Genomic DNA, 25,848 nt, shown 5'->3' with positions numbered 1-25,848 from the left:
GCAGGGACTTTAAGAATCAAGATAACTTTATCCTGCTGCTGGGATAGCCTACATTGCTCTTCAGAGCTGTTTAATTACAGAAAGGTTGAGTTCTGTGTAGTATTTCTGGCCTCCACTGACACGTCTGAATGAATGATAGATTGAGGTTGAATCTGTCTTACCATGTACATTATATATGTTGAACTTTATTATTGGTACCATTTTTGTGAGTGCAGGAGCAAGGATTTATTTAGAACAAATTAGAAGATCAGTTCTTTGTTCTTATCGAAATACAGATTGCACAGTGGTATTCTTAGCAAATACAGCTCCATTTGCTTTTTACCAGTGCCAAGAATATACAAACTTTTGCTATTCTGTTAACTTTGGTAAGGAGTCTGGAGTTCTTAATGAGCTGTTACTATACCAGCTAATGCCCTATACCAGCAGAAGATGCTGGTAAGTGCATCTCACTTAGCTTGTCTTTGTTTTCAAAACTACATCAACAGAAGAGCATACTTAAAGCATACGCTTCATCTGCCAAAGAGCATTTCTTAATATGTGGGGAGCAATAAATAATTGTTAAGAGTTTCTGAAAACTGTTAATGTTCCTATAGTATGGGGAAGAACAAGGAAAGTGATGATATACTACCCAAGTCCTCTCTTTCCTAGTGAGACTGCAGTTTCAGATCTTGAAGACCAGAAACTGGTCTCCTTTTTTGTGAGTATCCATCAGTACAAAAATAATTGATAATGCTCACTGTGGAGTTTGAGTACGGTTTGAATGTCAACACCATAATAAAATGAATAGGCCAGTTCTCAACTTTCAGGCTCTTGTTGAGATTAGATTGTGATTTGTTTAAACAATGGCAGACCTGTTAAATAATTACTGTTTATTTGCATTATCGAGGATTTCTTGCTTAATCATAAGGAGTGAAGATTATCTTTTTAAGCTGCCATTCCTCCTTTCCCGAATTCAACTGTTTAAGTGGGAGACAAGAAACATTGTAGCTTTATCTGCTGGTTTGAACTGATTGATTTCAGACCTTGGTTATCTGCAGCATTGGGGCAGAGCTTGCAGAAGCCTATCTTTTGATGGCGTTTCCCTGCTGCAATGCAGTGGAGTAACTTTTTAAGATAGCATCAGATTGAGCCATACTTTAAGGGGCAGCTGTAGATACCAGTGGGTCATCCATGTTGATTCTGGGAGAGAACTGAAATTCGTAAAGAAAGGCAGGACACGCAGAACCCGTGCCACCCGTTGGTGGCTTCAGTATGCCAATTTTAACCAGTTGATATAAAATAATACCTTCTAGCATAACAAAGACAACTTTTTTCAGCTTCTATGCAGAACATAAGTAGGATTGAAAACAGTAAGAGATGGAAGCCCCCACAGTTCCTAACATGACATAAAGTGAGGAAAGGTAGAAGTGTTAGAAACAACCTGCTTGGGGTGGAGAGGTACCGGGAAAAGGAGTATCACGGATGGTAGAAAGAGGCCTTGCTATAGCAGAATATGGACCATTCAGGAAGTCCTTGGTGTGTGCAGTGAGGGGTATACCAGGGAAGTAATTCTAGTGACTAGCGTCTTAAGCAGCATAAAACAAGCTGGAGTGCTTTTCAGGTGTAATTGTGCCTTTATATTGCAAAGGTGAAATGTGGCGTTGGCTTGATTCTGTGGGGTTATTTGATGGTATAGCTGATTCTGTCCATCGCGTGGATATGTTTTTGCAAAACTGGTTCTCCTATAAGATTTCCAGCAGGAGTCTCCTAGGAGAAATTACTGTGTAGACTCAGCCTCCCTGTTGTATGAACGCAGCTTTTTTGCATAGAAGGACCTCTCCCCCGCCTTGTTTTGTTTTCTTTCAAATGCTTAAATTCAATGCAAATGTCTGTATAGATGTGTGTTAAACATAACTGATAATTTTTTCCAGTAGGCATATGCAGGCATTGAAATTCAAATTCAAATTGTCTTAACAAAATAAAATCAGCCTGAAAAACTAGAACCTAGAACCTGTCCGTTGCATGCTGTAGTAACACGTAGGATCTCTTGCTTCTATCACTTTTGCTGTTTTTAGAGGGAATCTTCAAGTAACATTATCTTGGCTGATGGGAAACCAATTAGAAATAATGACTTTTTTTTTTTAATTGAAAAAACAAATGAGAGTACTCTTCCAATGAACAGTGCTTTTGAGGGAAGTATCTAATGTCTGCTAATCACCTCTTATGAGAAATGAAAGTACTGGAAATACTACTGAATGTACTAATTTTCTAAGGGTTTTTTTAATTATGCTGGGGGKTTTTTTTGTAGTGTAGATTTGCGTCAAGGTACACTGGGGTATATTTGAAGAAAATACAGAGCAATAAAATTGTAATTTGTGTATGATCAACAAATAACATCTTAATCTTGTTAGCAGCCACTACATTTGAAGAGTTTGGGTGGTTCGTTCTTAGGCCTGTGCTTCATTAAAGTTTTTGCACTCTTACCTGTCAGGCACTGTTTTGCATAGATTTGTTGGTTTCTATCTAAATGTACGTTGGTAAATAAGTAGTTATTATTATTATTTTTTTTTTTTTTTTTTAAGTCAAAAAATGCGAAACCCAAGTGGTAATAATTCTTTCTCTGAAGAACTGCAGAATGGTTCTCTTGTCTCTGAGTGAACTTCTGGTTATTTCAATGCATTATCTGCTCCCCAAACGTTCTTGGATAATCAGATTTCATCTGTATAAGACTCTCTTCCCTTCCTCCTCCTGTTTACCTAACTCTCCCCTCCTTCAGAAACAGCATTTTGCTTTACCTCTTTTGCTTACCTATGGAGATCTGAGTTTGAACTTCTCCTGCAACTCCTGGTAAATGTTAAAAGAGCTTCAGGGAGACTGTTGAGCTAACCCTGAAATAATTTTTGTGTGAGTTTTAAAAGCCCTATTGTTTCGAAAGATCACCTTCTATTCTAAGCCAAATAAGAGTTACTTTACACTTTACTCCTGCTCTTGCACAGTAGTTCTACTGACACTCCTGTAACTAACTCTCTGCACAGAGGCCCATATTTTAGGCTTATCATTAACGTGTCAGTGTTTTCTACCGTCAACATGGCCCTGATCTTTTCCAAATATCTAAATGCTGGAGCCTTCTTTTTCCATCTGTTTTGGAACATTGTGTCAAGTCTGAAGGTATACTTGGAAAGCTGCTTGGATACAGCTTTCCTGTCCGTCTGTTTTCAGCCTCAGGTAGGCATTTCCTTCACAGCTCGGAGTAAGCCATGGTCCTCAAGCAAGCGTCCTGAGGATGGCTAGGTTCTGCCCCACTCTGACTGTGGGAATCTAGCTGGCTAAGAAGAGCGCTCCCTTTCTTGCGGTTTGTGTCAATCATGGCAGTTACACTGGGGGAGATTTCGTTATACAGATTCACAAAGTCGCTGACGACAGCCTAGTCTGGCTTTATGGAGTTGGGTGATCAAGAAAGATGACTTGACTTTATCACAATTGTTATCTGCAAATAGCTCAGTCATGTTTGCTATCGGAGTTGCAAAGCAATTTGTTTTGCCAATACATTCCAAACTTTTGAGTTTTGTCCTTTTTTATTTTTGAGTCTTCAGATCTCTGATTTTTGCTTTCCAAATAGATGATTCAAATCACAGAATTACTATATATAATTATATAATTTAAGTTGTCTCTTGCATGTTCTGTATAACACAAAAACACATGCACACCCAAGTATCCCTAAGCTCTGCTGATGGGATAAATTATAAATTATATCTGAGAAATTTTTTTCTGAAAGCARTCTGCAGCTTACTGTACAGATGTTCTTTTGGTAAATGAAACACTACTCTTACAATTATTAGTGTTAACAGACATGCTGTGGCCCAGTACTTACTAATGTCAGCTAGAATCCAAAATCTGTTTTTTTATGCTTGGCAAATTTGACAGTAACTATAGTTCTGACTGTCTTGTCTCAATGAATCGGCTGCATGTGCAATGAGTATGTATTGGCAATTACCTATAATGCATAAGCAGACTATCTTCCTTCCCTTCCTTTAAACACTTTCTACAAGCGCTGTTGTTATTAAAACACCACATGCTGCTAACTTGTCAGGTGCATGTGCTCCGTATAAATGTCTTGTAGTTTCTCCTCCTGCATTTATCTATCTTTTTTGAAAGCTCTCTCTGTGCTTACAGAAACTGATATGCTTCAGTCCAAATGTATAAAGCTACCTACTGAACTTATATGGCATTAATATAAGTAGACATAAATAGGGCAAGTCCTCTGTGAAAACCATATATCTTTTTCCATTGTAGAAACTAAGCCTATGTTCAGAAACTTTTTGGTTTGAAAATTTGAAATGGCTTCCTGGAGCTCCATATATAGTCAACGTTAAAAATACATAAAGTACCTTTTGAAACCATCTTTACAAGAAACTTGGATTCAAATTCCTCTTTCGTCTTCTAAGTAGAAAGGTTATACTGACTTTTATAGTTGAATTTTAATTTGACAAGATTTGTGTAAGAGGCAGTTCTTCTCCAAAGCCAAAGTTTCTTAAGAACCAGTGGAAGAAATGAAGACATCAAAGAAGTGGACAGAAACAGTTTTGATCTCATTTGCAATAGTCCTGTTTTGCAAGGAGGAAAAAAATATAGGGTTGTTTTTTTTTTTTTTTTTGGATCTTGAAACATAGAAACTAATGTGAGTTGGTTTACAGAATTTGAAAGGAAGTACACAAATAGCTATTCCTGCTTTTTGTTATGGACATTATTCAGAGGTTTACCGTCTTTGGTTTCATGACATAGTTTAAGTTTGGAGGACAAGTTGTGCATCATGTAGGTGCACTGAAGATGAATTTCTACATGAATGGTGAAATGGATTTTAGTTGCAAAATGCATATTTAAAAATATTCCAGTAGCTGGACGTTCTGCGTGGAGTTATCAGTTATATGCATTTCACATTTCTCATACAAAGTGCTAAAGGAATTACCTGCAATAGTGATGCCTGAGAAGTCGTCACATTCAGTAGAGTTCTGGTTTTCCCTCTTTCTACACAGTGTTCCCAACTAATCCACTACATTAGTGGTTTTCTATTGCCACTCTTTAATGTCATCGTTTATTTTATTTATTTTATTTTATTTTATTTAGCAAAACTGTAGTGATGAATTAACTGTGCAAAAACATTTGTCTGAAGGGTCACCTGAAGTCTGAATACATTTGATAAGACTTTTCATCTTTTTTCTCAAGAAATATGTTCCACCTGGGGTTGGCGATGTGGAGAGATCGAAATGCCGATCTTGGGCCAAATGCGTGCAGGCAGTACTCTCTCCCCATGTACCTCCTTCAGTCATCACTGAGTATCAGCAGCGGGGTGTCAGGAAATCTTGCTCTGAAGTCTTTTGGCACTTTTACCCCAAGAAGTACTTAATTACTGGGAAATAAATGCTAAGGGATTGATTCACAGTACTGATGAAAAACACTTGAATGTGCCTGCAAACTTTCCTTTCTTTGTTTTAGAGAACCTTCTCTCTGCTTTCTTAATTTATCTGAATGTTGAATCAAAGAATTAACTGGAGTAATTCATTAGGCTTGACAGGCAGATTGTCTTTTACTTCAAAGTACTGTTCTTCTAGCTCTCTGGCAGTGGACAGCATTAAATCTTTACTAGAAGTCTTAACATTTCCCACTTCCTTTTGGTGAAGTTATGTAGCATGTTACTCTTTTTCGCTTACAGGACACAGACATTACGACTAATAGAGCATCTGAAAGGTGAGAGTATTGTGCTTGAATACTTTTGTCTCTCTGACATCTGATGGAAGTAGTTACAATTGCTGAAGGTGAATCCATTTGTATTTCTTTTAAAAATCAGGTCTTTGTCACTTGCTGAGATTTATGAGCATTTCTTATTTTGGGTAGAGTTTTAAACTATTTTGCTTTTTCTTTTAAATCTTTTCTTTGCTATTTTTTAGCTTGAGTTCTAATATTTTAAAGTGTTCTGTTGTGAGAAAGAGAAGCAACTTGCATATTATGAGCTCTAATGTATTGTCAAAAAGATGTCATGGAGTGAAATAACGGAATCATGTCTTTCTGTCTTGATGGTCCCTGTTCTACAGAACTGAAATAGTTTCAAAAGCTGGAAGAGTTCTAGAAATTGTTTTTTAAATTTGTTAGCCTCTGCTTTTCAACTACTTAAACAAAAGCTGTGATCATTTCAAAAGGTTGCTAAGAATTGTTTGAAGCTGGCTACCTGAAATGGTTCTCAGAACTCCACAAGTGTTTTGGAAGATAAGTCTTTACTCTGCCTCATGAATGTATTTTATTTTTTTCCTGTGTGTTCTATCTTTTCACGCTCTTCTGAAGATACTTATAAGAAGGTTTAGCATCCTTTGTCTTTGGCATAAGGGTGGTTTGGTTTTTATTTCACCAGGGTTGGATAGCACTTTGGCTGGATGTCATCCTCCTTTTCCATCTTCCTTATTTTAATATAGGCATCAAGTAGCATTACAGTTTTATGAAACCTAATTAGTTTGGAAAGAAACTGGTATTTATACAGACAGATCGTATAATGCTTAAGGCTCTGAATATGCTCTTATGCTGGATATCAAGGAAGGAGAGAATGTTTTTGGTCCTGAAAATAATGTTATCTGCACTTAATTGTCTTTTCACCCTTTCTTCTGCAGCCCTTCCAACATCTTCCTTTGGAACAGTAGAGGGTAGGTGAAGCTTTTTTTAGAGACAGGCTTCTCTTTAAAACATGGCTAGTAAAATGGCAATGCAGAGCCCTCGTGTTGTTTTTCTTGTGTTTTATAGAGCAAGGAAAATAGGAAGAAAGATCTGTTGCTGATATTATTAAATAGGCCTTCACTGTAATTAATGGCCTGGGAATTTTTTGCTTGCTTTTTTTTATCCCCATGTTGCAAAGCTTGCTGTCCTGCTGGAATTTTTTTGGAATGCAGAGGTGTGTTTGGCTAAAAAAGCATGTGCTGTGCCTAATAAGCTTTCCTAGCCACTGAGCCCAGCTGGCTGCTGCAGTCTGTATTTGTTTTGTCTTAACTAATTTTTATATCCATGCTTTAAATTAAACTAACACTTTCTGCATTAGATGACAAACTAAGCACAATGTCCATAAATGAAACCAAACACTATAATCTACTAATTTTTGTTTTCAATGTGCAGTATTATGTAATCAAGCAGCCTACTAAAAAGGAAGATGTGGAAATAATACTCATGGCRTGTAAATGGTGCTAAACTAAAGTGATCAGCCCTTGCTGAAGGAAATGACTATATTGAGCCAAAGTTTTGGCACTTCCCCTCATAAATACTGAAGACTAGTGAAGAGAAATCATCAGTGACCAGCTGGTCAGCATAAGATGTGTCCTTGTCAAATCTCTATCTTTTGCTATAGGAGATTATGTATGCCTTCAGCATGTAGCACTTAACTGGAGTCTACTGATGGCTTTATTTTCTCGGGTCTTGCAGTTTTCTCTGAAGTTGGTAAAAGCTACAAATACTCAAACTCTTCAAAATCCAGCCGTATGTCTTTCAGTTTTGGTCCAAACTATGGACAAACAGAATAGAAGTTAAAATATTATGTATGGAATAAAAATTGCATCTCCAAATAGGCAAGAATCAATATTTACAAGTCTACAATAGTGGCACTGGAATCATTACAGTAATCTTGTTCATCATGTATTTGTGAAACTTAAGAAAAAAGATAACATATTTAATGTGCACTTTTGTTCTCCTCTCTCTGTTTTTGTAGTTGTTAGTGATGTGAGATGTTTCCTTTCTGTTCAGGAAAATATTCCTCAAGGGGGAGGGGGAAAAACCCTCTTTGCATGTTCTGTGATTGCTCACAACTTTTGTGAGACTGTTAGATCACACATCTCTAGCGACTGACAAAGATTTATTGCGACTGATACCTGTAATAGCAGCATCATTGTCACATGGGCTTCAACTTCAAAAGCCGTCCTGAACCTTAATGAACATGGCTAGTGCTGCTGCTTCTTCAGCAATCTTTAAACTAGCTCAGGTGTATGCCCAATACCTGCAGTTTTGGCAAGACATCTCGTTATTAGGGACATTGCTCTTTCCATGAAGTCTCCTTCCCTGATACTTCTTCTAGGTATTTCCTTTGCCTTCCTTTTCATGCCTCCTTAGGCCTGAATAGTGATTTAAAAAGCTTGGGGTAGGTAGTAGTAGCAGTGAGAAACTACGATGTGTGTGGASAACAAGGAAGGAGAAGGGTGAAGAGAGGACAAACTGAGCAGGGAATGATTTAGTGTCCGGTCCCAGGCATATCTGCTGGCAGGTCGAAGGTGCAGAGAAAGAGGACAACGGCAGGTAGGGAGAGCAGCCCAGCTTGCCCTGCACGTGGGTAGAAGGCCTCCACAGCCCCCAGCCTGTGCAGACCATGTAGCGGCAGAACCTAGTACCCCAGTTTGTCAGCCTTTCTGCGTTTCATTAAAAGTTAGTGCAGCTTTTGCCTCTGGTCTTCTTGTGGGTGACAGCAACAGTTGGGTTCTGGCACAGTTTTGTTCCTACTCCATAAATAATACCCTTTTCACAGTGAGTTTGGTCTATGTGCACCATTCTTGCGTTACCTTTCCTCCAGATCTTGCCTGGTCCTGGCTTATGGTTCCAGTTGCCGCACTCAGTGTGATCATGAGCGTGGATGAGAGGTGTAGGCTTGACTCTTCTCTGGCTTTATTGCTGAATACAAAATTCTTTCAGTAGTACYAGATGAATATACAAAGCTCTGGCCGCTTTCAGCTCTGCTGTGCCAGAGTATTTTTTGTAAGATACAGCAGCTTTTTGGGAGTAAAAAGCTCTTACCTTCTTTGGATATTTATTTTCACGGTAGTAAGGACAGAGCCTTTCTCTTTTTTTCTTTCCCCCTTTTTTTTCTTTCCCCTCTTCCTAATGAATTCCTCTAGTTTAAAGCTACTCTGAGTAGAAGTTTTTCCCTTTTCTAGGTGAGTGGCTTCTGACCTGCACCTAAATGCTCATGCACTGTAGGCAAGCAGTCTGAGCTAGGTCAAGATGAAGATTTGAATCTATTTGATGGTTTTCCATGTCACTCTTCGAAGAATTGCRTAGCAGTGAGGCTCTAGATTTTTATTTTATTTTTTTTACACAAATGTCAGTGGACAGATTTAGGGCCTGGCTGTCAACTCAATTCACTTACAGATTTGCCTCATGTTTATTAAAGTGCCTGATCAGTATCAAAGTAAATTTTCTAAAGTCAAGACCACTGACAATGAGACTTTCAAAAAGATGCTAATAACTATGTTCATAATTACACTGTTAGCAAAAAAGAAAGGAAGTAAAACTCAAGGGTGACAAAGTTTTTTGAATTTTTCTAATAGCACTCCTTTCAGTGATGTACCAAATGGACTATTAAAATTATCAGGGTGAATTTCTCTACACTTAATTTAAAATTTCAGTACAAAAGTCTGTCTGCTTAGCTCTTCCGAACTRTGCACTGACACTAATATGTGGAATACAATCTGTTAATGGTTTGCAGGCATCCATGAGAAGGGAATACATGGATTTTTACTTAATGCTATTGTTTAATGTTAAAAAATATATTTGGGGTAGTTGGATATTGCTGAAAAGTTAGGAGTRTGGCAGGGAGATCTCTTTAGCTGTAGTCAGCAAACCAAAAAGAGGAGGAAGAGGACAGAAATGGGAATTTCTCCTGTGAGGTTGTCATCCTACACTTCTGAGAGGAAGGTTTCAGCATTATAACCTAAACTTCTTAAAGAAAAGGAAGATCTTTAACAGCTCTGAAGCCCGTGACRAAAACTAAGAAATTGTTTCACTGTCCCTATGACCGTTATAGTATTAAACTTGCTTGAAGGATTGCTATCCCAGCTTCTCAGTAGCACTCTGAAGCCATCAAGGTTTCTTTGTGTTTTGCATTTGCTGCCATTGCTTATTTGAAGTTCTACAGCATGGGGAGAACAGAGATTTTAACCACAAAATATTACACCGGGCATTCACTTTCAACACATAACTAACTAAAGTTAGAGATACTTCATATGTAACAAGCTTGAAACACTGTTTTCTGTCTTAATGGAAGTTTGACTTTGAGCTAATTAACAAAGTGTTCAGTAGTATCTTGGGCGGGAGGGCGACTTTAGAAGAACTCAATCTTTGTAGTTCCATGTTGCTACAAAAAAGACAAATATTTGCTACGGCAGTTTTTTAATATGTGAATGAGATGCTATAAACCCAGCTTCGAGAACTGAATCCTGTTAGCCAAGGACCAAAGTGGGAATGTATTGTGATGTGCTTTTTGGGTGAGGTTTTTGGGGGGGGGGGGGAGTTTTGTTTGTTTGTTCTGGCTTGTTTCTTGATTCCACTTAGGGGAGTCTGCTCTGGAAACATGACCTTTCCTAACCCTTGCCGAGATAACAGCAGGTAGAATTTTATTTCCTCTGATCTCAAGAGGAACTAACAATCCCCCCCATCAGTTCTTGGAGCAGCAGGTGAAATCAGCTTCTTTTGCCAAACAAGTTAATGCTCCAAGTGGAGCACCAGGTGTTAAACCAATGTTGGCTGTGCATCCTGAAGTTAAAACAGACAAGCTCTTTAACTAGGAACTAACACCCACCTTCCTGCACACTTAAAACTTAATGATTATTCTTTGGGGCTGCAGCAATTTGTAAACTCTTTAACTGAGAGAAGGATTAAATTTTGTCAGAAGAATGCACATTTCCCAGATTTTTTTTTTTTCTGAAGATGCTTTCATTCATCATTATGACGACTTCAATTTTAGTGCAAGAAATCATAACTGTTTGCTTTTTCCTTCCAGAATTGTGTTTTTGTGTGTTTTCATAGCTTGGGAAGATTGTTATGAAAGCACATTTACATGTCTGTAGGGATCAAAACAGCCATCTGTCTCAATCTTACATATTTTAAAGAGTGAATTGCRGTGTTCTGACCACCTCCATCTTATCTACAGAACTTCAGATTTGCGAATATGCAAGTTTACCAAGAGTGAGTGAAAACCCTCTTATTTTGCTCTTATAGAATGAATTAATAAGTTTTGTACAGAAAGAAAAGGAAAAATGGAGAGCCTCAGCTAACTAGATATCAGCCCATGCTCTGTGCAGACATGCTGCTGGATGTGGCTTACAACATTCCTTTGCATATGTAGCTAGATGAACGTAAATATGTCATTAGATGCTGATGTCTTAATGTCATAAGTAGAACTCGACAAGCTGAATCTCTAGCTTGTCTGTTATAGAGCCATTTTATTTCTCATGCTAGTCAAAGCACTGCAGCTTGAAACCCTGCAAATGTTGCATCTTATTTTCTCTTSCTGTGCAATTTTTGAGGATTTGCTTGTTCTGTGATGAAGAGYGTTTAGTGTATACCGGTTAATGGTCTTTTTCTGTCAGCTGATGTTTCAGGCATGTTTCTTGGGAACTTGGCGTGTGGTGATTTAGGCAATCAGTTTTTGGAAGCCRAAGCCGCTTCTTGCAATGTATGTTCCATAGTTAACTTTCCTTTTGTTTTTACTGTTTTGTAACATGTCTCAGAGACACTGTGAGTGGAGTAGAACTCGTTTTCRGCTCCTGTTAGACAAGGAGGAAGCTTTATTTTTCTGGCAAAAAGGGAATTTGGTTGGGTGCCTTATTTGCTTTCCCGTTTGTCATATGTATCATCAGTGAAACGCCCARTTGTCAGGATAGTTGTAAGCAATGGGGTTAACTTCTGCCGTACCAGTTGGCTTGCTCTGCTACAGTAAATATAAAAATGTCATGTCTAATAACTCTTAAAGTCTTGACAGAATGATGCATAGCTCATATGAAGCTTTTAAGAGCAGAAATGTTTCCCACCAGACTAATGCTATTTGGTTAGGCTCAACGATGGATTTACCCTATTTAGTGCAGCATTCTTTCTTTTTCAGAATAAAACAAATAGTCACTAATAGATGCATTCTGTCACTCAATTGCTGCTCATTTTCTACTCATCTTTTTTTTTCTTTTCTCTGAGTGTATTTTGTCTCATAAATAAATCATGCCACAGAGTCTGTGCTGTAGCATTTCCTATCCATCTTTCCTACTAGAAGAATTGCTTTGACTTTGAGGTGGACTAATTAAGTTCACATTTTTTATGGACATCTTAGAGTGGTTAAAGAAAATAGAGCTGAAATATCTGTGCTTTTCTAAATGAGGCTGTGGAACTTGCTAGGGCTTTGATCTACATATTCTGAAGTTTTTTTAAATTTTTTTTTATCCTTTCTTTCTGGAAGAATGCTATTTAGAGTATTTCCTCAAAGTAGCGTGGCAAACTTCCCATGAGCATACCTGTTTTCATATGAAGAATCTGATTCTTCTGTATTTTGCCCTGTATAAAACTCTGCCACACAGGCAGAGTTTAATAATACTGTCTGTGCAGCATCAGGCAGGTTTGTCTGTTTAGCTTGCTCCTTGAATTGCTTCCCAAGTCGCATGCTCACAGATTAGATCAATACATTACCTAATAGGACGTTTAAAAACATTTCCACGATTTGCTGACATGGGGGAATGGTGAGGTAAAGTAATAGATTTTGTACTAGATCTTAGAATACACTACTGCGGTGTTGGCAAGCCTCTTGTTCTCATGTGAAATTTGCTACTGCAGTGGTGCATTGCAGGAAATAGATAAAAATCAACACACAGAATATATCCACACATCATATATATTCTATAAAGCTGGTCTTGAAAAGAGGCATGCATTTGAACCTTAAGCAGCTTACATGTTTTCACAGGGCAAAAATTTTCCACTTTTAAAAAAATCTTACTATAAAAGGACAGGCAATTTAATTTAAACAAGATCCATTATTTAAATCRTTTAAGAACACAGTGGACTCTTAAATGCATCTTTTGTAGAGCACTTGACAAATCATTCAGGTTTGTAAATGCTAGTGGTATGGATGAGACAACTAAAGGAGGGGTGAATAAGAAATTGCTGCATAGTCATTGGGACTTGGGCAAACTGCTTGTTTCTTTTCGAAGCATAGCTTTAGAACCGTGACTTTCTGAGAAAACCAAAATTACCTCTTTAGTGTATCCTCTTATTTTCTCCTCTAGCCGTTGTTGTCTGTCTCTTAATTTGTACATCTTTTCTTTTCCCCAGGCTTCATTTCAGCCTTGTACCGGTTATAGAATTTTGTGTGAAACAAGAACTGCAAGAAGCTGTTTTAAAGAAAAGATGCAGTTTAATGCCCAGGTCTTGTTTGGCATAGTAGAGCATCTAGAGTAGGAAGAGCAGGAGAAAAAGCGTGTGTACAGGTTGAATAATAACTAGTGAAACCTTTGATTCACCCCAGAACACAATTTTTAATTTTATCAAAATAGGTTAGTTTTGGATTGACACACATCGCTCTCTGAGAAGAGCCTTTGAACCAAGGCTTTATTTTTACAACTTAGGTAGACTTTGGCTACAGCGTTGTTCTCACTTAAGGACTCATCTTCATTGCGGAGTTGATTTCAGATTAAGGTGTGTTGCCTCTTCTGAGTATCATCCATCCATACCAGCCCTGAACTTTGGTGTGTTGGAGCTTTCGCTGCAATCCCCTTCAGGGTATACATGCACCAAGCTCAGGATAGCACAAATTGCCAATAGAAGTAGAAGTCTCCAGCTGCATAGTGTAATTGCTTTAGAGCATGAAGGCATTAGTGCACTAACAGCTGTTTCATGGGCACAAAGACGATGAGTTTACTGATGGTTTCCATACTGCCTTTCAGTGCAGAGCCGTGTTGAAACTTTGATCTTACTGAATGAAAGACCACATAAAAGCAAGTCATTATTCTTGTTCTGATTCCTTGGGAGAAAGTGATTTACTTGGAGTAGCTCACTTTGGAATGGGAAAGGTCACTTTAGGATAGGGTGATGCTAACATATAATTGCATATAGTGTTAGCAACTATTGGATCAGATTTAGTAGGTTAGAACTAGAATATCCTTCTTCAGGAGGCCTGATTCTTCTTGGTTCCAAAGTAGTAGCATACTTCCAGGAAGGTTTTTGTGACTCATACAGATCTCTGTATGTTTTAGTGCAATATTTGCGGATAAAGAGGGGAAAAAACAGGTTGTCTTTTCTGAGAGAACTTTCTGTGAATTTTCCTTTACTGGTCTCAGAGCAGCTGTAGTATGTTTGGGCACAGTAGAAAATGATGTTTAACGTTATTGATCCTTCAAAATAAATGCCCCTGGGAATTCTGAAAAGCAAGTGGAGTAATAAAAAAAAAAAAGCTACTGTATTATCTGACATCTTGTATGTATGGAAGGGTTTTTTTTTTTTAAGCTGTTTTTATGTGAAACTGGTTTGCAGTCTTTTTTATGAGTTCAAAGCTATTTCAAACTTGCTTCTTCCAGTTCAGATCAATCAGTTGCTTTTATTTTAGATGAACAGTTGGAGGAGAAAAAAGTAAGTGCCAAGTTCCCCAAACTTTCTTGAATGGTGGTAGGCAATGAATCCCTGCCAATCTAGGGCTGAAATAGTACTGTTATGTAAATGAGCAATTAAAATAATTAATCACTGTGCTCTAGAACCATTCAGTAATATCTGCTCTTATTTTATGGTACAATTTGGGGAAGGAAAGTGAATGGTCTGGCAAATGGTTCATAAGTTAGGAGACACTGGCATRTTTTCTGCTTTGTGAAAGTTTCTGGGATAACTTAATCCAGATTTTTCATCTTCTAACAAAACAGATGTGTTATTTCAAAAGATGTCTGAGGTCTTTTCAGACTCATTCTGCATGTCATTGCTTCCAGCTGATTTGTCTAGAAGATGCTTTTGTAGATGGCCTCTCTTTTCTCTCATGTTAAGAAATAGCCCCTCTGTCTGTCTTATGCCCTGTAAACCTGGTGGATTTATCTCCASGTTTCTTTCATATGTCTTGTCATTGGGTCAGTGTTCTTGCTTCTTTACTAAAAATTCACTTTTGTACAGAGCATTTATTCTGTTGTTCAGCTCTTAAAAGCATGGTACTTCTGTTGTGATCTTCTCAACCTTCAAGCAGGAGGATAAAACAATTATGTTTACTCTGTCCTAAGTCAAGTCCCAAGACAAAATACTGTCGGACAGACTTTCGCAGTTGTTTTTGTGGTCAATTTTATATTTGAGGAAACCTGGAACAGGAAACAACCTAGTTGGTCTCTTTCTCCGGTTCTACCATATTGTTTTTCCAGATGGGCATCCCGGCCGAATCCAAAGCATTTGGCCAGGTGTGCTTTGGGTCCTGGTGGGTTAGCCACACTGCTCTTTTGACAAGCCCTCACTCCTTGAAAAGGTAGCTCAGGCTGTTTTGTTCATTAGTATGAACCCCCCTCTCCCAAGCCTCCAGAATAATTGTCAACCTGGCATCAGGATACCACAGAACACTTAGAGACTTGTCGYTTCCAGATGAGGAAACTGAGATAATTTGTCAAGATCCGGAAGTACAACTGAAAAGGGAGTTGGATTAGTATACTTTTAAATTCGTTAGATCAAAAAGCACTAATGAAGCAGGTCACTCAAAACATTCTGATATTGCCCTCCAACATTGCAAGTCTTGTTCCCCTTGTGTAATTGCTAATGTCTTCCATGAAGACATGAAAAAAAATGAAAAAAAATAAAGACAAAAAGAAAATTGCCTTTGGATTTTGGGTTGGAAATCTGGAAGCAAAGACTGCAGAAAGTATTTAATCATTCTTTATCTGGCAGTGAGCACTGTGCAACTAAAATTCTTTCAAAACGAGGATGAAATTAAAATAAATGAAAAGATCCCAAGGTTCGAACTGGTAAGTTWAATGTATGTGTCATTTCACCTTGTGAGAGGAAGGTTGCTCATGCCTTTGCTAGGGTGCAGCACCTTGGTGAAGGTATAGTGAAGAAGTTTCATGGGTTTGCAAGACAAAAAGAGAAGCTGCCTTGAAAGTTGTACTTGAGCATCTTTGGTAGCATGCTCAGCAATACTCTGTTATTTCAGAGTTTCTTATAGGCAGAAGTTTTGGTTTCATTGGAATTTTCATGGGTTCAATTTAATCTACATAAGGACAGCAAGCTGCTAAAGTGGTCATAATGGTATTTTTTTGTTTATACTTAGTTTGAGAAGTGTGATGTGACTTAACAACTTTGGCTATTTCATCTTTAATTGTAAACTGTAATATCGCTTGTGTTCAAACTTGCGCTYGGGTAATTGGAGGCAAACATCCTGTTCACAGAATAGGAAAGTTCTGCAGGCATTTTCTATCTGCCTCACCCTACTGCTATAAAGACAAGACCTGAGTATGTTACACAAGTTTTTGGTCTCTGTGGGAGCCAGCCCTTTAGATTTAATCTATGCYATTGAATAGAACTGAAATATTTAGCTGTCTTTCTGCCGCTCTGACAGTGAAGAGATTGAAATAAACACTTGGAATAACCCAGTTTCAGAAGTTACCTGTACTTAGCTACTTAGCTTTTTCTTTTTCTTTTTTTTTTTTTTTTTTTGAAGGTGACTTTCTGAAACACTTACCCAACTCACAAAATTCTGCAGCTGGTGCACAGTTTTGTGAGTACTATTAAATGTTTTGCTAGTACTACTGACCTTAGTGGGACTGGAAACAAAAGTTACAATATTGATGGAATATTCTTTCCAAAAAAATAAAGTGGCAATATCATAATTAGACTCAGTTGCAGGAAGTGAATGAACAACACTTAAATTGATTTTAAAAAAGCTGATGTGTCAGAAATGCACACTGACTCAGAGTAACTCTGAATCATCTTATCAGCATGTGAAGGAGTGATTATATGCCATGCCATGGAGAACTGTAGAATCAATTCCCTATTTTTGTTTCTTGAAATCTAAGAACCTAGCTTTGAAATTTAATTATTTAAATTTCCGAAATCTCTGTCACRATACTAATGGATGATGGCTCTGTGGAATGCCTGCCTTAGGAAAGCAGAACAGTGGGTCTTGCAGCAAACATCGACTAAGAAGTGATTGTTAGAAATGTCCTAAAGCTGGTTTGACCTGAATTTGTTACTCTTGAGGTGCAAAAAGTACTCTGAGAGTAATAAAACTTGTCAGTGTTAGTTTAATATTGGCTTTCTCCTCCCACAAGGCAGAAGAAATGCTGCTGTTCAGATAGCCTTAGGGTCTCCATCGTCAGTGTAGGAAGAAGCAGTGGTCTGTTATACGTCCTTTTGTGATTATCTGTCCTTTTGTCCCTTAAGAAATAGGCTAAGGGAAGCATGCTGTTCTTCACTCAACATGCACCGCTGTGTCTACATTGCGTTTGGACAAGAATTGGTTGTAATAGGGATAAGATAAAGTCTGTGCCTTGGCTACAGTCTAGACATCGCGAGGTGAATTGGAGAGGGAAAAATCAACCAAGAGAAGCACTGTACTTAAAATGTGCGTGTTAGGATGGGGAACTGCGAATGCRTGAGTAAATGTTTAAGTTCCTCTTAAATGTCTTGATCCGTGGCCCAGTGAAAGCATTTGCACTTAATACCTGAAAAGTTTTGGTTGAAAGTCTGATTTTCCTGGRGTGTTCTCCATGCCCCGGTCTTCTGTTAAACTAATGAACACCAAAAAGTTCAGGTTATCGGTCTCTTCACTTTTGATCGTATATCTCTGTAGGGATTAAGGATTCARGAAACCAAAGTTTATTGTAGGAGCTGTCACAGGTTCCTGAGGCTTTGGGCAAGTTGCCRCTCAAATTTGTCGTCTTTGCCTGTGCCACCCTAATTCCCCCTCCCCCCCCCCCAAAAAAAAAAAAAAGTGTGGGGAATAGTATGAATGGGGAAAGGGGATGGGGCTTTAGCGGATGTATTTATTTGTTTAACTCATTGTTACTATTGTCACTCATATGATCTAATCTGAATTCAAAGCAATTTTAAATGTAGAAATGTAGAATCATAACAGGAGGGAAAGTATTGGGAATTACAGATATTCTGTGTCCAGGCATCTTATGGCATTGCTAAATTTTGCCTCATATTTTAGGGCTAGCGTTTTTTCCTACCTAACTGCTGTAGTGTTTGTGCCACTGCAGCCCTTGGAACAGGCTTTGACTTCTCACAGAAATCCCCCTTGAAAATTCAACACGAAACGAGTGGCGTTTTGCAGTGCCTCCTTGTGCCTGGAGTTCCCACTTCCTTGAGTCCACTTATGTACTGCCTCGGCGGGAATAGTTTGTCCCGTGAGCTGAAGCAATGCTGCTGAGGAGCAAACGCTTCTCCTTGGGAACAAAGCAGATCGTGGTGACGAGCGTACGCATGGAGGGAGAACTTCCCACGTACGCGTGCGTTTTGAAGATAGGCATGTTTAAAGAGCTGCCCAACAAGCACCTTAAGAATCTGCATAGACTGCGAGATTAAAGTTCTTTCTGAAGAATTAATCTTAATTTGGGGCTGGAAAACATGAAGTATCTGTTCAAAGCTTCTCAGTTGTCAGAATGTTTTAGAAAATGAGGTGCTTCGCCCTCTTTCTCGTGTGTCCAAATGTCATGTCTCTTTTGCACAAAGAGGTGCTTGAAAAGGTGAGGGGGAAAAAGTACATTTGTCTTGGGAGATTTTTTTGCTTCCCTCATGCTTGTGCTTCTGCATTTCTGGTGCATAAGAGTTTTTACATGCTAAAACAGTTGTAGGGAGCTAATGTATCAGCAACATCTTAATTGCTTTAAGAATGCTTAAAAATCGGCTTCTTGAAGAGTGCTTGTGAGCGTGTACAGTGCGGCAAAACCTTTCTTCCCAACTTTTAACCTCTGAAGCCTCYCGCTGTCTCGTTAGTATTACCTGCTTCGTGTTTTCCAGTGAACCTTTGTGGTGAACATGGTTTGGAGACTGTGAAAGGCAGGAAGGCYTTGGCCTCTAAGCTTGTAAACGAAAGCAGCTTTATTCTGAATACGCCTTGACATGTCCAGTGTAAGAGTCAAGACTCCTCAAGTACCCTAATGGAAAACTTGTTAAAGATGTCTTCCTCTCATGTGCAATTAAATAAAAATCGAGCTTCTAAAGCTATGTCCAAAATAATTGGAAATATAGAAAAATGGCTTGCAATAGCTAAAGGCTACTGTATGCCTTTCTGTGCACTTCTGCACAGTCTGCCTTGCAGGGGTGCTGCGTTGCCATCCAAATCTGTCTTTGGCTGGAGGGGCCAAYGCTATGCGAGGCTGAAACAGTGCGTGTGTGTGTGKGGGGGGGTGTTGTTTTTTGGTTTTGTTTGTTTTTTAACACCTGATGCACCATATGCCCAGTTGCCCTTCTYGCTGTAGTTGGAGCTTGTGCTGGCCCAGAAAATGAGATTTGGGACCAAAATTGTCAGACAAAGTATTGCCAGTACAAAACAACGTGAGGTTGATGCCTTAATTCTCTCTACCACTGTTTTGATGATCTCCTGTTCTTTAGGATAGAAAACTAATAACAAACTGTTCTGACAATTCGGGAAGGCTTGAAGTGTCAGCACTCTAGTTCATTTGGCCTGCTGATGCCTGCCTCTTTCTTTTTAACTCAATAGTTTTGATATGAAGTGTAAAAAGCAGGTAGCCTTTTAGAAGCGGACTCTCTTGACCTGTGTTACAAGCGGTATATGACCAGTTCCCTTTTATGCATCGTGCACTAGTTTCACATCCTCGTTTGCCAGGCTTTTTGAGTCTCCTTCAGAGCATATAGAGAACCATTGCTAGTGGTCTGTGCCTGTTAGGTACCACCGTCTCCTGTGGCTCTAATGGAGATCAGCAGRGGACAGTCACTGAAGATGGAGTTTGGATATTTGCGGTTCCTGACTCTTGCACTTTTATCAGAAATCTTGTCAGTTAATGTGTGCGTGTGTGTGCGCACACAACTCCTCTTGGGCAGGACCATTCTTTTCCAGTTTTTTCTCATTTTAAAAATTGGTTGTAATCTTCCACCATAAAGGGAGTGGTCAGGGCTACTTCTGGTTTCCATGTGCATGCTGTTAGAAGATCAGGGCAAAATTAAAGAGGATAGTGGGCAGATGGAAGTTCACCATGGACTGAAGAAGAAAAAGGAGAGGAGGGGCAAAGACTGGCTAGGGACCGAAGATGAGGGACTGTGTGTGGGAGAGGACAGGGTTAAGGAAGGACAACAGGATCCTTGAGGGCTAGGGGAGTAAAGGAGAAGTGTGTAGGGAGCAGAGCAATGATGGGAGAGGGTGTGGAGGAAAGGGAAGATGCTTTCCTTTCATGTTTCTAGCTACCAGAAAGCTGCTTACCTTATCCAGAGGGACATAGCAGGGAAAAGGGGAAGTGGGAAGTTGACTTGCTTCAGCTGCAAGTGCTGGTTACTTCCCTAAAGTGTCAAGCATGAGCAAGACCTAATTTTCTTTATCTTTTTTTAAAAAATTGAGACTTGTTTTAAACCAAGCTTGCGACTCTATGGATTTGACTGACTTTGATTACTCATTTGCACTCTTCTGTTTCGTCTTAGTCACAGACTGTAGCCCCAAGAGATGTGAGCAGGGGTGGGAGTATTATGAAACAAAGTAATTTGATTATTTGGGGGGGGGTACTTTGTTTTAACTTAGCAAATTGTTTAAAAGCACAGAAAGATGAAAAGGAGACAGCTAATCTAGTTAAGAATAGCCACGATGGTTTTTGATATCGATTTCTTTCTTCCACTCTATCATCTTTTTAACCTTGTTTTCTTACAATTTTAGAAAAGCAGTCTTGATTTATACTGAACAAATACAGGATATGGATAAAATAGCTTCCTTTAAATTGTTAAACCTCTCTTTTAACTTACCCCTAAATTATTTTATGTTTTTCTTGTTCTCTTCATTTTCATTTAAATGAAAATTCATACACGAGTGTGTTTTTTTTAACCTTTTAGCCTAAAATGACCAGCAATTTTTACATGCTTGTTATGTCATCTGTTTGCAATACATTTAATGCTAAAAGATTATTTTTAGCTGGCTAAGTAAAATAGCCAGTTGCTAGAGTTGTTGTCATAGCAGCAATCTTAACAGATAGGCTGATTCTATTTAGCTTTTGCAGCCAAAGAGCAACCGTTAGGCAACAGTTTGACAGTTCTGCAGTATTTTTCTAAAGATGGAAATTGTTCTGGTGGTGATGATTTTTTGGTCCTACTTTAAAATATTTCCGTAGGTGTGTGTGCAGTTTGATTCAACAGATCTATTTTCATTCTAGCAGAACTTAGGAGAACTTTGAATACACAACATGTGCAATTCAACATTTAAGTCTTAATTTGTAGAAGCTTGAAAATAAATAACACAGTTCAGAATACTGCAAGCTGCTTTGTTGATTTATTTTTTTTTTAACAGCCGTGAATATTCTGAAAGAAAAATGCCAGACTAGGAAACAGCATCATGCATCGTTTATTCAGCACTAATTTTAAGTTGTGGCAGACTGAGCAAATACTGCTGAAGAACTTTGGGGTTTATTTTGGATTAAATGCACTGCCTAGGTTAGTAGATGATAGCTTAGTATTATAGTATTTTTTTTTTTTATGTGAAGAAAAAATGTTTGCTATATTAAAGAGCAATGGAATAGTATTTTTACATTAGTCTGTAAAATAAGGCATACTTCTGTAAGTGATATTTGTAATTCTGAACTGTTACAGAAGTTCAGTTACTCTTAAACGTATGTCTGAATGTAATTGCTATTGTCTGAGGTTAGATGTTAACTCATTTGTTGTGGGAATTTTTCCTGTCTGTATCTTTCAATCAGATGCTGGTATCAGCCTTAAATTATTTTAGGCTTTGTTTTGCAAAAGGCTTATCCCTCAAACTTTCTCTAAAGTCTCTAACTCRATAGAGTAATCTTTCAAAGGACTTGTCGAAGCACATGAATTTAACGCTAAGAGAAAATTGGTGGGGGAGGGGGTTGTGGGTTTAAAGAAGGCTTCAAATCTGACTGGGAGTCAAAAAGTCTACTGAATTTTCTAATTAAAAAAAAATCTAGGCTTCTTAAAATATAGTTGTCACTGGAGTGCAAATTGCTACACCAGGTTTACATGTTTATTAATTTCAAATCAAGCACAGTAGTTTGCATGGCATACTTTCCATTCTGGATCACTCGGGGGAATAGCCAGCACATCACTTCCCAAACTTGATCCAAAGCCAGTCTGAGAGTGCTGAAACTACTTTCATAACTGTTTGGCTTGTATGAATTTGATGTTGCGCTGCTGTTTCATGGGCTGGTATAAAGAATTCTAATTAATGAATCTGGCTGAATCTCCCAGCAGAGAAAGGTAATGCCATATCCTCACAGACATGTTAATGATAAAGTTACGTTGCAGCTTTTGACTGGATCTAGTGGCTCGCCACTGTACAAAGCAGAGCCCTTGCTCTGTGGCTCTCCCCTGCTGCCCCCCGCCAGCTGGACCTTTTGCCTCTTTGCCCCTTCTACCTCCCTGCTGTGCTGCTGCTCTCCCTGAGCTCTGGCATTCATCTGATTCTACACCCCATGCCCACCCCCCGAAAAATCCTACTCCTGACTTACCAACCTGATGGAAAATTACCTTTTTTGGTCTAGTTTTCAGCTTCCAGGTTAGGAAGTTGAAGCAGCTCAGCAAAGGGCCTGTTAAGTAGCAAAGCCCATTGCTTCAAGGTAGGGACGGCGAGGGCCAAGTGCGATAGTGGAGAGCCGCAAGAGAGCAGACGTGCTAGGACCTCTCTCCTTTGGTAATCAGCATCCGTTCAGCCGTAACGCTAAGTCTGCACTAAGCTAGCCTTACTGCCCAAAGGTTTTGCACCAGCACAAATGCTTGTGTGGCTACATAGTGAACTAGGTCAAGGAACTGCTGCAGGTTAATCTGGGGAGGAGTGGCAGGTTCATTTCAACATGCATTTATTTCCCAGCTTAAGCACATGGCAGTGCAAATCATTAGGCTGATATGTGGTTGGTACAGGAATAGAAATGCACAGGTGGGGTGAAGAAATGGTAGGACTGTTTTTTTTAGCAGCAGCACCTGCGTACAGCTTCTTGAGTCTTCGTTAAACTACAGGCTGAGAGTTGTAAATGGCTCGGTTATTGTCTGCTCTTAGACAAGATCTGCTCCCTATAGAGATTTGGAAATGTGTTGGACGAATGGAAGAGTTCTTCTCTGTTACAACCTCTGACTGGTGTTTTTGTCAAATGGAGGCAGAACTTCTGTACTCCCTGCTGGCCTGCAGCATTTCAAAGAGTAAAAGAGAAAGCTAGCAGTTATTTCTACATCCAGTTAGCACCTTCAGAAATTCAAAACAGATTAGAACTAGTTGAACGCCGACCTTGGATATATATTTCCATCATTTATGTTGAATGTCTGTTTCTCTATTTCAGGCAAAGTCGTGCATTTGTCATATGTGTGGTGCCCACCTGAACAGACTCCACTCTTGCCTCTACTGTGTCTTCTTTGGCTGTTTTACAAAGAAACATATTCACGAGCACGCAAAGACAAAGCGACACAATTTAGGTAAGCTGTCATCTTGATGTATTCACTAGTGGTTTTTTAACTCACTGCATTGTTCCTGACAAATCCACACCAACAAGGTGATATGTTCTTGTAGCTAGCTCGTTAGACAAGGTGATCCATTTCGTTTTGTTTTGGGTCGATTTGTGGCATCTTAATCAGTGCTGCAGCTTCTGCTGCATCTCAAATAAGTCTTTGTCATAATTTAACTTTAAATTATTACTGCTTAATGTCTTACTATTTATGAACTAACATCATGTAGGGAAAAATAACAAAAACGTGTGTAGACAGAATTGTAGGGTTTTTTCTCTTGTTTCTAGTGAGCTTAGTAACCTAAGTTTTAAGAAAATAGTTTAACTGGTGCAGAATAGCTTTCTTTCAACTGTCTCAAAAACATCAGTAAAATGCCAAGAAGTTACCTTCTGCCAATTTTTGTGCTGTATAAGACTCAATCCCCCCCCCCCCCAAAAAAAAAAAAATCCCATTTTATTTTCAGGTAAGAAGCTGCTTATTGCTTATAATTAAGAACAAGCTTTGGCTTGATACTCAAATACCACTAAATTTACAAGAGCAGTCTTCGGGGTGATTCCACCCTCCCTGGTTTCGGTGCAGGGTGGGTGGGGGGCAAGTTATCCTGTTCTTTCCTCTTAATCAAATGGATTATAGTTATTTCCAAAAACTTGGACTGTTGTGTGGACTTGTTGTGTTTAAAGTTATGGTAGCTAAACTTCATGGAACAACTCTGCATCAAAATCAGCCTTTTTTTGAAGAACTATAACCTGACATTTCAAGACTGTGTTGCAACTGTGTATGTTTCCCCTTCCTATGAACAGCAGCACTAAAGAATTGCAGGGACAGATGAAGACCTGGTATTTCATGTAAGTCCATGTATTACCCAAAACATTTTTTCCAGCTTTTTTCCAAGACCCAAAGATCAGCTTACAAGTTTTCTGAACTGAGATTTCCCCGTACTGTGCTTGCTCCTACACTGTTAAGAGTTTCTCATTGTGGCATGGTGGCATCCTGAAATACATGTAGCCAAAAAAGAGGGAGACGTTTTTTCTTTACATTTGCTTTATTTGATTTAGAGGACAAAGTCAATAACATGAGTTCTGATGTGACTGAATTGATGCTGAGTGTCAAACACCTGTAGCCAGTTCTATGATGAGTGTTTGTTAGCTTAAGTGAGCAAAGTAAAGATGTTTCTTAGATCTTTGGGTTTCATGTTGTATAGCTTGCTTTTCAAAGCCACTGTAAAACTGAAAGAAAACATGAGTTTAAGGAGTGTGCCTGGAGCTTAATTTTTCTTGGTTTTGGTTTTTTTTTTGTTTTGTTTTGGAAGAGAAAGGTAGAATTCTCTTTTTCTGTATCCTTAATGGCATTTCAGAATTATCAGAAAGGTGCAGCTCATTCTTTTAAAAAAGTTAACTTTTATCTGGAATTGCTTGGGGATTAAGCACTTGCCATCAGTAAAAGTGGTGTCTGTAAAGATGGTATACAAACCATGCAGGCGTGTGTGCTCTCTTGGTGCGCTGACATACTTGGTGTGTAGTTAAGATCAGTTTTATTTTGAGTCTACTGGTATTAGAAAATAAAGCTAAGCTAAAAACTGCTATTAAAATCGGATCAAGATCATCTTCATTGTATATAGTAAGCTATGTAAGTAAGGGGAGGGTTGAACCTTTGGTAGATTTTCACATTTTGTCTCAGTCTTTTCATTTTCAGTTGCTCAGCCTTTGAGGATTTTAGGGAGTGCCACTTTCTTTCCATGAAAGCTCATGTAATTGCCTGTCTTTATTTTTAATGATACCATTGATATAAATCCTGTTGAAAGAAAAAGTGAGTAAGGAGCAATAGGGAGATCATGTTTAATGAAATAATGCTACATTGCAATAGAAATTAAAGACATTTTGTAAGGAAAAAAATTCAGATCAGGAAAAAGTGGGCATCTCAACATGCTGTAAATGAATAATAACACAACCATAGTGCACTTGGTCTTTTTCCTTATGGAGCATTAAGAGTTCCAGTTGCATGGGGCTGTTCAGAAGTGTATATAAAATCAATCACACATGATTAAGAATCTCTAAGAATGTTTCCTGTTTGTATTTTAGGAATGCAAAATACTGGTCATTTCATATTCTAGTTATGTCAAAATGGGTATATTCTTGGTGTCATCAGAACTATGGTTGGATCAGTATTGCTTGGTATGCAAGACTTAGTTCCATTTGAACAAAAATAAAATTATGTTCCTGGTAGGATGGCATAGGAAACATAAACAGAAGGGGGGGGGGAATGCATTATATCCTGGGATAAATTTTCTCTTGATCACTGGGCCTATGGTCTTGTTTTATGTATCCTAAATGCTTATGGAATAAACTGTCTTCCCTGAAGATGAAGATGCTTCAGAAGACCAACAGTGCTGTATACTCTTGTGCTTAAGCAACTGGCATGTTAGTTTACTATCTATGAAAAAGATGGTTTAAAATAGCAAATAGC

At 38.6% G+C, this 25,848-nt stretch overlaps 1 protein-coding gene across 4 annotated transcripts in view; it reads left to right on the top strand.

Annotated features, from left to right (window-relative positions):
- The window catches only part of USP22 (ubiquitin specific peptidase 22), a 112,913-nt gene that overhangs the window by 12,043 nt on the left and 75,022 nt on the right, over nucleotides 1-25,848 (top strand). For 3 of the 4 annotated variants that reach the window (XM_026082950.1, XM_026082951.1, XM_026082948.1), the window contains exon 2: nucleotides 23,223-23,355. In XM_026082950.1, the coding sequence (XP_025938735.1) occupies nucleotides 23,244-23,355 (112 nt within the window). In that variant the 5' untranslated portion in view covers nucleotides 23,223-23,243. Of the gene's footprint in view, nucleotides 1-21,220; nucleotides 21,364-23,222; nucleotides 23,356-25,848 lie in introns of those variants that run through there. The other variant, XM_026082949.1, reaches the window with a different exon arrangement.

This window comes from Apteryx rowi, unplaced genomic scaffold (assembly GCF_003343035.1).
Source record: "Apteryx rowi isolate R43461 unplaced genomic scaffold, aptRow1 scaffold_6, whole genome shotgun sequence".
In the NCBI taxonomy this organism is placed as follows: domain Eukaryota; kingdom Metazoa; phylum Chordata; class Aves; order Apterygiformes; family Apterygidae; genus Apteryx; species Apteryx rowi.
This window is presented reverse-complemented; position numbering and strand designations above follow the sequence as displayed.